Source organism: Osmia bicornis, chromosome 4 (genome assembly GCF_907164935.1).
Source record: "Osmia bicornis bicornis chromosome 4, iOsmBic2.1, whole genome shotgun sequence".
Taxonomy (NCBI): Eukaryota; Metazoa; Arthropoda; class Insecta; order Hymenoptera; family Megachilidae; genus Osmia; species Osmia bicornis.
The window spans coordinates 11730323-11743455 of NC_060219.1; the positions used below are offsets into that span (position 1 = coordinate 11730323).

The 13133-nt window shown below is 27.8% G+C and overlaps 2 protein-coding genes across 2 annotated transcripts; one reads left to right on the forward strand and one right to left on the reverse strand.

The window, feature by feature from the left end:
• Nucleotides 1-236: 236 nt before the first annotated feature.
• Nucleotides 237-8930, reverse strand: LOC114878435 (patatin-like phospholipase domain-containing protein 2). The gene is given in 16 exon segments (XM_029192259.2): nucleotides 237-1506; nucleotides 1593-1791; nucleotides 1866-1959; nucleotides 2026-2063; nucleotides 2065-2114; nucleotides 2197-2250; nucleotides 2253-2353; nucleotides 2606-2716; nucleotides 3109-3284; nucleotides 3394-3521; nucleotides 3524-3569; nucleotides 3730-3813; nucleotides 3878-4066; nucleotides 4150-4269; nucleotides 4417-4529; nucleotides 8515-8930. Coding segments are annotated over 16 exon segments (1854 nt in total). The 5' UTR covers nucleotides 8675-8930; the 3' UTR covers nucleotides 237-1315.
• Nucleotides 8931-10073: 1143 nt separating this feature from the next.
• Nucleotides 10074-13038, forward strand: LOC114878436 (ankyrin repeat and LEM domain-containing protein 2). The gene is given in 20 exon segments (XM_046285334.1): nucleotides 10074-10582; nucleotides 10663-10790; nucleotides 10793-10995; nucleotides 11068-11127; nucleotides 11129-11171; nucleotides 11174-11191; nucleotides 11194-11282; nucleotides 11284-11376; nucleotides 11468-11552; nucleotides 11555-11619; nucleotides 11679-11853; nucleotides 11856-11907; nucleotides 12011-12133; nucleotides 12135-12153; nucleotides 12222-12357; nucleotides 12422-12496; nucleotides 12499-12526; nucleotides 12612-12642; nucleotides 12644-12682; nucleotides 12684-13038. Coding segments are annotated over 20 exon segments (1659 nt in total). The 5' UTR covers nucleotides 10074-10448; the 3' UTR covers nucleotides 12747-13038.
• Nucleotides 13039-13133: the final 95 nt, after the last annotated feature.

A 13133-nucleotide genomic window follows, 5' to 3' on the forward strand; every position in this document is an offset into this window, starting at 1 on the left:
AGATAGAAGTCGATCAATTAAAATTTTATAAGCATACTATTTTGATCAACTTAGTTATAAATTAGATAGTGACAATTTTTATAATCAATTTCGAAAAACAAAATAATAATCAACATGTCTCTGCTTAAACAGATAACAAATAATAATGTATAACATACTTGTAAAATATTATGATGCAACATGCCCTTTTTACATAACTATTAAATCAATATTTTATCACATAATACATATGCATATAAATGCAACACTTTAAAAGTATTTACTAGTCAAAACTTTTTTTATACATTATTTAAGATATAATTTAGTACAAAATTAAATACAATAAATTGTGTTGTTTAATTATTGATATAAAGCTTTTATCATACAATAGTACTCCACCATTATGGTTTTAACATATAGGAAACGACCCATTCTCTAATTATTATAATTAGTGTAATTATCCTCAACAATGATTATGTCAGTAATAAACAATATAAAAGCTCTGTTTGTTAATTGGCATTCAGTTCCAGCTGTATGCATTCAAAAATTGTATTTTTCCCTACTCTAATTTATATAACTGATTTTATCATTCCACTAAGTATTTATCACAAGATGTAGTTGTATAAATAATTTGGGAACATTCCATTTGTTTATAAAATATTTACATAGAATATTTCCTTTTTTTCTTTATAAAATGTAACAAAAAAAAATTCATAAAATAACTTAGTTAACAATAAGTGCTATAATTTTTTTAATGTATGTACGTTCTTCATCGAACGTATTAACACTTGATATTTACATGTGCAAACCGTAAATTAACATGGAATTAGAGTAGAGATAAATTTTTCTGTATTATATGATGTACATTTTTTCTATAATCAGTCTCTTTATCGGAGATCTACCAATACCTGCTTTGCAAGTATATAGTAACAATATTAGACTTTGCCTATCAAACTTCATTAATAATAAAATACTGTGCATGCTCTGCTGAAGATACATATCGCTTCTTTATAGGTTATTTGTACTGTATCTTGCATTTATTAGTGCATAACACAGATTATAAATTACAACTTTCCTTTTATAAAACTAATCAGTTTTATATACATATCTATCTATATCTTTTGAGTTTTTCAAATAATGTTCTTTAAGCGTTATAAAAATTTATCAGTATTGAGCATTGGTAATAACTCTTCTCACTATAATGTCATCAATATCATTGACTACAGAAGTATACATACACTTCATGATATTGATTATAAATATAAATCAACAAACGCACTCATACATCATTTCAATAATTATAAAAAATTATCTTATCTTAAACCTTTAATAATGGTTAATCCATATCTATCTCAGTATTTGGTGTACTTAATGCTTTTGCAGTTTGTAAATCTTTGCTTATTTCCCATTCACTTTCTGGATCAGAAGAGGTATTTAAACCACCCAAAATATCATCCTCTAAAGATATTTCTGATAAATTTTCTATACTTTGTTGGTTTCCGTCTGTATATAGTGATTCGGTAACAACTATAATAAATTTTTACAATTATACATGTAATTTTTGGCAAACGGTATAACAAAATCGTCAATAATTAATAAATGTAATAAATTACCATCATTAAATGTATGCTGAGATAACCATGTAGGTTCATCCCACTCATCAAATTGTAATTTTGTATTATTTTCTACCTCGTCTACAGATAACACTGCATGTGATTCTGTATCTGTGACATCAAATATTTCTGTCACCTGCACTTTGTTATTTTCATCCATGTAGTAATACGCCATCACCGCTTCTTGTTCAGACGTTACCTATAACATTAAAAAAAGGTATCAACGTAAGGTTTCATATCAAAATTAATTAATAATATATGTATATCACGTACTTGCAAAATATTTTCGAACGTATCATCAACAGTTGAAAGATCAGACATATTTATAACACAGTTTGATTTATTGTTATGGTCTTTCCAGGGTTGTCTAGAAAACAAAATAATACATTGTAATAATTATTGATTAAACAAACTTGAAACCATCAAAACTTACAATTCATTGTATTGTAATGTTAAATTCAGATTTTTTTTTATTTTTATACACATTGTCAGTCTTTTTTGTTGTCTCCATATCGTATATATCTGAAACATATGAATGATACGTTATTAATATGCATATTAATATTTATAATTATAATGAATCACGTGAAGAAATTACACGTACTTGATCCATACTCTGTTATAGCCAACTGACACTTAATAGTTTGTGGCATTTGTGATAATACACATGGATTTTGGGGAATATTATACTTAATTGGTCCAAAAAGAATGTTCCTAATTCTAGCAAGTTTCTTCTCAATTTGGGAACGTTCAAAATGAATCTGAAAATAAAATATTAATGATTTATTATGTAAAATGGAGAGATATGACTATACAAACATAAAATTCTTTTTTTATAATAAATATAAGCATACACACATATCAAGACACAATATATAAATAAAAAAGCAAAATTATTTTTAAAAGTGCTCGGTAAATTTTAATTTTATGCCATATTTCGATCATGTATGATAAATTTTCACGTATAAAAATGAATGTATATAATTTTATTTTTCATAAAAGCATGTGCTTACCGAGAAGATGTCATATGTTTAGTACAAGAAATCATCGGTGGAGGTGTATGAAGAATACTGCCAACTACTTTGAACTCCAAGGAACGAGTTTCTATCTTGTTACCAATCAAACTACGTGACCACATGCATAATGTTAAATATATATACAGTATTAAAGGAAAAAAATTATACGAAAAATAAACGGACTACATGAATTCTTTATTTTGAATAATTTTGATTATTATTACTTAAATAATAAGTGATACTCTTAGTTTGTTTACGAACAATCTCGACTTTACATAAAAGTTAGTAAGCATTTATTCTAAAAGATATAATTACTTAATAATTGAGTTATTAGTTTAATAGCATGCAATTTCAAACAAGCAATAATTCATGCATACTACGTGCTTTGTTAATCACCGTTAAAAATACACATATAAAATTTCATGAACATTAAAAACCACGTTTAATAAAATTTCGAAATTGGGAAACTATATCACATAATATAATAATAAAATGCTTACTTGGTAAGAGTTGCATATACTACATCTACTGGTAAGGTGTATGGTAAGCTAAGCAATGACAAAAGTTTTACACTTTTATGTTTGAATAACCAATTAATCAACCCCTTATTGGCAGAATCAATTGCATCTTGAAATATAGTCATAACTGTCTCAGGTAAATTTGACACCAATGCTTCCTACAACATATTTTCATATTTTCATTTTATACACCACTTTATTCCACTTTCATGAAATAACATAATTTAAAATTGATATAAATCGATATCAATGAAAATATAAATGTACCTGTCTATGCATTTTACATTCTAAACATTCAGGATCATAATCCATATTATCATCAAGAGTTTCTGAGACAACAAACGTGGACTGTACTGCAAGACATCGAGTACAATTAAGTAAATTATTGCGATGAGAAATCTTAATGCATCATCAAATCCTTGTTTACACATGTTTGAAAGGATCTGTAATGTATACATATTTTTATTGTATATTTCAATAACTTTATCTTTACACATTATTACTACTTTAGCTTATCATGAATGTTAGTATAGGAATAATACTATGCTACAAAGGATATAAAATAACATAAGAGATATAATGGAATCATAGATGCAATCTTACCTCTGGATTAGGTGGAAAAAGTATCCTTGCAAATCTGTATATATTTTGTCTTGAAAGCTCTATACTTGTATTTGCAAGATTCACCTATAAATTATAAACATTTGTAAATAATGTAATAATACTTTTTTTCTTACTATAAGTAACTCACATGGAACAGTTGAGAGGAAACATCTCTTGGACAAATATCGCTCTCACCACAGAAAGGACTAACAGTAATTGTATTTTCATCAAGCGTGGGAAGATTGTCACTGAAACCACCATCCATATACCTAATACCGTGAAATCGTGGCGGTAAGAGACCAGAAAAGATGGGAACGAATGCACTTGCTAACAAGGCCTGGAAAACATACATTTTACAGATTATTAATTTTTTCTTTTCTTCTTCAAATATTACAAGTATAAACATTGTTATTAGTTTACCTGCAATAAATCTTCTCTAGAAGAAAACTGTGATACGATTACATTTTTTCCATCGTATACTCTGGTCAAGGAGACATGTAATTTACCGCTTACTCGAATGTGGGCATCGTTTGGAAGGAACTATAACAAATGTAAATTTCAGTAACGCGTACTAATTACAATTAAAATATTTCTGTATCTATTATATTTTTATATCTAAAACAAAATTTTTTAAAAAAAGAATAATATAACACACTTATTAGTATGATCCAAATGATTAATAAGTACCTTTTGTAAACTTTCTAACAATATTTCTTGAACGTTAAACGATGGACTAAATGGACCGAGGGTTCGCTGCCGTGCTTCACGCGCTACGCGCAAAACATTGCTTGTAATTTCCCCTGTAATACAATTACATATTACAATTATTATACGAAGGAAATAATCAATTATAATATAAAACAGATTACTATGATTGATTTCAAATTATGAAGAAAAAAAAGCTGCAAATATGCTTGTTTTCGTTAATCGTACATGTATGTAATTTCGTTTGATCAAGGTGATACTTTTTAATCTATAAATGATCATACTTTGGAAAGAAAAAAATGGATTTTGAATACATAATTTCATTAGAAAGATTACAATTGAATTGAAAATGCGTAGTTTCATTTTTCCTTCTACTTTTTAAGATATATTTGAGTATTTATAATTATTACGTCAAGAAAAAGCAAAGTATCATTCATATGTTTATCTTATCTTGATGTATTTTGATTTTATCAAGATCAAGGCGTTTATATTTCAAATTCATTTGTACCTATACTTGATATATTATAATATAACAATAAAAACGAATATTTATTTATTAAATTAGAGAGTATATTAACTAAATGATATTGTATGGTGTTCAATGTGAAACGCGAAAGACGCAATTCGCTACATCGAACTTTTATCCCTGACGAGCTATGCTTCATTAAACTTCCGTTACACGTTGAAAGTATGCCTTCGTTGATATTTTTTAATACATTCACAGCAATAAATACGAATAGAGGACTCGATGATTAACGAGTTACCGTGAGGAAACGCATTATTCATTTGCCAAACTGAAGGCCAAAAACGATGGACATTTTTTTTTTTTAGTCCTGGAAATGCTTTATGATATTATCTTGTAGATTTGAACATTTTGCCTGCGGGCAAGTTTAAATTGCCTAATTTACCAAGAATGTTACTTAAAGAAGGTAATACGAATCTAATGAATACGTTAGAATGTTAGATAAAGCCTAGCATTTTCAGGAATAAAAGATGTCCCATTAAAAATTTCATTAAGCATCGCACGATACGCGTGTTGGTACCGGAAGTCACCTTTGTCTTTTATTTGTTAACAGAATCATGTTTTTTTAAACGATGATCAAATAAGATAATTATTTAGACTACGAACAGCACCTGCGATTTCGATGATTTTTAAATACGTTGTAGAAATCAACAATTACCAAAGAATTTATTTTTATATCAATCAGATTTTATATTATCTCTGATATCGTCGATATGGTACGGTTAAAGTTTAAACAATATCTTTAAATATCTGGTGGTGATAAATCCGTAATATCTACCATTTTTCATGATCGAAAAGAATAGCAAATAAAGAATTAATATAAATACAAATTCTTTTTCTTCGTTATACAAATATATCAAGTGTTTCGATCACAAAGTAAACTCCGACTCTCTACTGGTGTGTACAACATCAATAAAGGAAGCAATTGTATCTAACGCAAACAAAGGAATATTTGTTTTGTAGCAAGGCAATGCTGACTCGTGCAGCGATAGATAAGAATGTATGTACGTATGCACATATGTACTTACATAATATTTACCCAATTTATAAAATACAACGAGAAATCCATGAAATCAAAACAGAATAACAAATTATGATAATACTTTTCAGTTTTGTTGTCTTATAAATAATCTTCTTAGAAGACGTACGTATATTAGCAATATCGATATTTTTTTCTTTTTTTTTCCTGTTATGTCGTATACGGACCTTCTGTGTCGTGAAATCTTAATTACCATTTCAAATTATGTTTTTCTGGTTGGAATAGAGTTTCTGTAAACTTATTTTTGTCCTCCGTTTTTGAAGATTGCGCGAATTGGAAGGCTTTCAACATAGCAAAATTTTCGTTTCAGTTTTCTGTTACGCTTACTTTACACAAATAGATATCGTGCGTATACATTGAGTTCGCATCATCAAGCAAAATTAAATGGTATCGAATGAAGGATCACGCGATGCGTCCGTCGACAATCCTTTTACAAAAGATAATTTTTAAGCATATGATCCAGAGTAAGTGCTCTGTTTGCCTTGTGCTAACGATAAGAGCGGCTCTGTTCATTGTCTATTACAAGTATGTAATACGGATATATTATACAATATACAATTCAATTGATTGATACAAATGTCAACAAGTTATTCGTCTAATAACTTTACAATATGCAATTAAAACGATTAGATAGTATATGAAACACGTCGTTTAAATAGATGCCGCTAACCATTTCAATCTCCTTTTAGATACTAATTGAAAGAGCTACTTTTTCAACTGAATCACTGAATTCCTTTGTTATACGAAATATGTGTGTACATACATATGTATATGTTTAAAAAAAAAAATAGAAAAAAAACTCGATAAAGATAAATCATCACGCAATACATCTGAATCATCGCTTTCGTCAACACGCAATTGCTAGCAGAAACATTACACATGTATTATACAAGAATTATACATATAAATTATGCGTATCTGTTATCGTATATGCATATGTGGTACTTAATAATATGTATTACACATCATCTTGCGGAAGCGAAGCCACGGAAAATATGTCAAATGATATTCTCGTTTTGGAAGTAAACAAAAATGTAGATAAAAGGTAAAATCATGTTTAAACGGGAATCGGAAGAACTTGCTACATACACTGTTTTGATCATGAATATTTCAATCGCACGTTTCGACACGTTATCTTCGTTTTTATAAATCATAAGTGTTTGCGTTTAAGCGTGTATAAAACAGATTTATGCGCACTTTTTATATGTTACTCTTCCTGTATTATAAATTTTCTAATAAATTTATAATTGCACCCTTTATACCTTTATTTGTTTAAAAACAAGTTTTGTAATATATAATGCAACCAGTTTTCTGGACTGATTCATTCGCTGCTTACTACATTACTATTTATAGTCTATTATTTGTTTCACACATGCATACGTTAACTTAATAATTTTATGAAAACTTTATAATCTGAATAAGAAAATTGAAAAGTATTTGGATAAAGTGTTACTAAAACAAAGGATACTTTTCTTTGGTGCAAAGCGATAAACTCTTATCAGAATAAAAAATGATGGGTAGCGCGTCATATAACTCATGCTAATATGTCTATTGTAATTGGTTCAGCATTGTGTTGTATATTTATTACCATTCTTACTTGCAAAGAAAAACATTTGATAACTGTTCTTGCTACTACTTCCAATTTGCTTCTTCTAAGCTTGACCTACTTATAAGATTTATCTGCAAGATGACCAAATTTATAAGTAATTTAAAAATAATGGGAATAATAATTATAACCTATTAGTAGGCCTAAAATATAACATACTCTGAAACATTCCTATATGTAATAATTTGTGGAAATTTTGCTGTAAAAGTTACAATAAAAAGGTAATATTAAGTATGTTAATAATAGAATAGAATGTGTTGGTGGCCGCAAAAATATATAACCAAACTAACCTCATCCACCTTTTCAAGTACAGTATGTACTATCTTTATTTAAAAATTAGGGTGCCTAGATTAGATTTTTCTATTAGATTTGCCAATTTAGAGCGTGGGTAGAAGTCAATATGACAGTCACTTGTTTTCGCCCATAAACGTATCAAAACCTACTTAACCTTACTTTTTTATTGTAACTTTTACAGCAAAATTTCAACGAAACCATAAATTTCCGCAAATAATCACATAGAAATTATTAATATACACAATAAGACGAATCAAACGACGTATAATTTGTCACGATTGCTAAACGGGCCTAGGAATATAGCCAAACTCTTTTATGGAGTGTATAATACATTTATCCTAAGTACACATGACAGAGACGAATGTAAACCTTGAATAAATACATACGAAATAACAAAATCGCGACAAGTGACATTGTAAATAAACAAAGATATTTACAGTTTAATTATAACACGAAATCATTGGTACGCTGAAACAATTTGTTCAACATACGCGCAATGGATACAAAATGTGAGATGTATAATCTCAGAAGTCATAAAATCAAAGCATAACATTGAAAAAACTAATTGTTCGAGATAATATATATCTGTTAGATATATAAACAAAGGAGTTCACTCACCGAGGGGTAAGTCACAAAGAAGACAACAAGCAGCGATAGCACCAGCCGATGCACCACTAATCTTATCCAAAAGCAAGTGTGGAGCGTATTTCTTGAAGCACACTGCCACACCAACGTGGTAAATACCAAGGAAGCCACAACCAGCAAACGATAAATTCATTTCGGAATTCTCCTTTAATGTTATATCGTTTGCTATTGCTCTGTTTATATTGATTATCAAGAATAATTGTATGATAGATAAAAAAATACTGATTTCCTTTCTACGACACTTTAAACATCACTCGTAACGAAAGCGCTCTGCACGACGTACCTCACGCGACGTCCAAGTTCGTACTGTCTGTAATCGTCCTTCGCCGACAACAACAGCCTTCCGAAACTCTCAAGCCTAATCTTGAATATGATTGAAAAAAATACATGTTACAAACAGTAAGTGAGATAATACACGTTTGATGACGTGCGGTTGTAAATACTTACTGGATCCCTCATTGGTTAACAATGATGGTGTGGTGATCGCTCCGCCCACTTCAGCGTTCTTAAACTCATTCATTCATTGTGCAATATTCCTTCAGGTGAACTTTTTTTTTAATTAAATCATAAAGTCTTTAACAATTATCTATGATTTTTAACTAGAATATATCCTATAAGATATAATTAATTAATTCTGTAAGTAAAACATATTACATTTTTCATGAAAATCAATATTATTTTACATGTAAATGTTTTTTACTTTTAATACTTTTGTTAAAAACATCAAATTTAAACTGTACATTTAAAATTAAATTTAACTAACTTCGATCTCAATTACATAATATTCTAAACAATAACTAAGCAGTGTGAAGGAAATATTAATTTCCGCAATTTTAACTTCTATGATTGTGTATTTACAAAATAGGAAAATTTTTAATTGAATACGCGCCAATTTATTCGTATTATTTTTGATAACCAATGAGGAAACAGATTTTAACCGAATGGTCGCTAAATTATAAACAAACAACATTAATTGGTTAAAATATTAAAACCACGACGATTGGTGGTTCTATATTTAATTAATGTATAAAGCTTTTAATAAAATTTAATTGTAAGTGGTCGAATTATATTCGACGGTCAATATTTGGTATGACAAGTTTAAACTTTGAGAGAATGGTGATTTTTTGCTCGCAAATTTATATTGCTTTACTCAATAGGTATTAATATTTTTATATTTATTACTAATAATTAATAAACAAATAAGAAATGAAAGGAAAATATAATTTTGTTTCGTGTTACAATAATAAATTTGAACACATATTCTACAAAAAACAAACATTTGATATTATTGGTTAATAGTTTGAAATCTCTTTAGGATTGGCTGTTTTTGTAAATGACAGTTACTTATGAATCGACAGGTTCTTTAAATAATTTATTTTGAAAATATAAAAGGCTATATTTTCTATCGTAAATAATCAATTTTATAAATATAACATTAGTTATTTATAATTTTGAGTTGCCACGTAGTCATTTACCATTTTGAGAATCAAGTTTAATCTTGAATAACCATTTACTTTATTGCATAGGTTTGCCACATTTTTAAACATTTATTGTTCTTAAAAATTTGTTGAATTATTTCAGTTTAATATAACTAGTTTGTTTAAAATGATTGGAAAATAATAATAATAATAATTATTATTATTTCATACTTAAAAAAGTAATTTTTGAAAACGACGCAAATTTCAATTACATTGTAAATTATAAAACAGATGTTTAAAGAAACAACTTTTTTCAAGAAAGAAGATATAAAATATATAGAATTATATTGAAAACAAATATTAAATACAAGATTTTAAATATTATTGTTGAAGTGAAGAATTTAACGTATGTTTTTTGACACTTTCTAATTTGACACATAACCAATAAATGTCTGTACAGGTTGAAATATAAAATAAAACGAAGTTAAAATGAGTGAAAACGAACAAACGTCACAAACATTACTTGTGACTTATGGAAATTCTACTTCGTTAAACGAACCACTTTATCATGCTGTGTACATACCTGAAGAAAACCTTGATAATTTACCAGAAAACAATACAAAGGTACAATAATAATTTAATCATTTGTATGTATTAGTTTTCATTTTTAACGTTTTGATATGTTTTATGTTTTGAATATCACAGAAAATAATCGAGTTTATCAAGACAAAGCAGAGGCTTTAAAAGTAATTCAAAAATTTAAAACTGGTCGTCTGAAATCGTTTAAGAAAAGATCAGAAGCTGAAGAATATGCAAAGACTGGTTTTGAAAAACAAATTGTGTTAATAATACTACATTATCTACTATAGTACCTGTAGTAGAAGAAAAACCATCTGATTTTAAAACTCCAAGGTCTCAAGATCTTGTATGTTTTAGAAATTTAATTAAAGATGGAGATTTGTACGCTGTAAAAACTACAATATGGGGAAATCCAAAATATTTAATTGGTAGTGGTGACACTCCTGCAATTTTACAAGTAAGATAATATAATATTTATAATTATATTTAAATAAACTAAATATTAAAATTTTATCTTTACCTATTATAGGAAGGATGTCGTTATAATGCATTGCATATTGCAGTTAGAGCAGATAGACCAGATATGTGGTGAGTTAATATTAAGCACTGTTGGAAATGCAGAATTTATAAAACTATTTATGGTGATGAATGCAAAGCTATGTGGATCGTGCACAGATCATGCTAGATCTATATTTAAATACACCTGATAAGGGATTGAATGAAACTCCACTCCATTTTGCTGTTTAAATTTGGTCTAAAAAATTGCGTTCGAGTTCTTGTTTTCATATCCTTGTTGTATAAAACATTGCCAAATAAATATAAACAGCTACCAATAGATGTACGTGATAAAATAACGAAATATTATGTATTTGCTAAATATAATAATGCTCGGTTTTCTGTAGAAAACCATTATATCTTTAATATTACAGATAATTTGCACTAGAGCCTGTCAAGACGACACAGAATTAAAAAGACAGATACGTTTATTATTGGAAGATCAGTATTATGTACCTGTATAAGATCTGATGATAATTCATTGCAACCTGTTATTGGAGAACCTTTCTCCCCAACTAATCCTTTGGTATGTTAAAATTCTTCAACTTACGTTGCAGGAAATTTTATAAATGCTATTTCTTGTAGAGTTTAAACACAGATCCAATCAGTCCACGTTTAGAAGTACGTGCATTTGCTGGACCAATGACAAAGTCTCGTGCGGTAGAATTTAGAAAAAAATGGAAAACTCCTCCACGTCTTCGTATTACTTCAGTTAGAAATGTAAATGATGCTGAATATAATACTACAGACAGTCCCATTAATATTTAACTTTAAGACTACAGGATACGGAAAAGGGACTTGAACGTGTTGGAAGGTATATTTAATTGTAAATTTTTTCTATCAGATATGTTGTACCCATGACATATTTAAAAGTCTTTTGAATGAAATAAAATTGAAATTCAGTATATAATTTTTAGAGACTTAGCAGAAGAATACAAAGTGTCATGGAAAGAATATTGGCCATTTTTGAATGATTTCGCAGATTTTCGTACTACAGAAGGTTTAACGAAGCTTGAGAAATATTTAGAACACAAATTTCAGTTACTTTTACTACAGCCAGGTATAAAAAAAAAATTAAGAAACTTTTTAATAACTATCGTAATATTTCAAAAATAATTTTTTTTATAGAACTCAAATAACGAAATAACAGATTCAAATTTAAATACAGAAACAGAAGTGAAATTAGTTCAGGAAATAGATCATTTATGCAATGATATACAATCATGTTCATGCTTAATACAGTCAATGAAAACAATGTTGGTAGGTATTAATATTTTTTCCTTTTTGTGAAAATAATTATAATATAATGTTACCTTTTCATTTTTAAGATGAACTCGAATTTTTCACACCTCCATCATCACCAGAATTAACAGAAGATAGTTCTGATGATGAAATGCAAACTGCAGAGAAGGTCCTGGAATATTTCTTGAAGGGTAATAACATATAGATAAGTTATTATTTAATTAAACTATTATTGTTTATGTAAAGTATTTTATGTATATATTATATATTTTTTAGATATATACCGATGAAAGTAGATTATGCGGTTTTATAATGCAGTATCATCGTCAATAAATCCTGTTACATATCCCAAATATTTATCGTTGGCAACATGACATGCAACTTGTTATGAAACATGATTTGCATAGGTAATGATACATTCTATATTTTTTTATTTGTATTTAACGCCTACAATAAATGTATTGTTCTGTGTATGTTAATCATGTTTCTTTTTTCAGAACGACAATCTGAGGATAGTTAAAAAGAAATTGATTATGACCTTCTAGGTATGTGAAATATCAAAGTGTTGAACAGTGTATAAAAATAAAACTGTATAAATTTTTATATTATGCACAACAAGAGTTATTCGTTAAATAACATTAATATACGTCAAAACTTATTAAATATATTAAAAATAGTATATTTTCAGAAAATTTATATAACAATGAAAGAAACTAATTCAATAATTTACAAAATTTTACATGTTAAAATTTTATTTTTTATTTTTAACGAAAAGAATCATACACATTTAACTTTTTT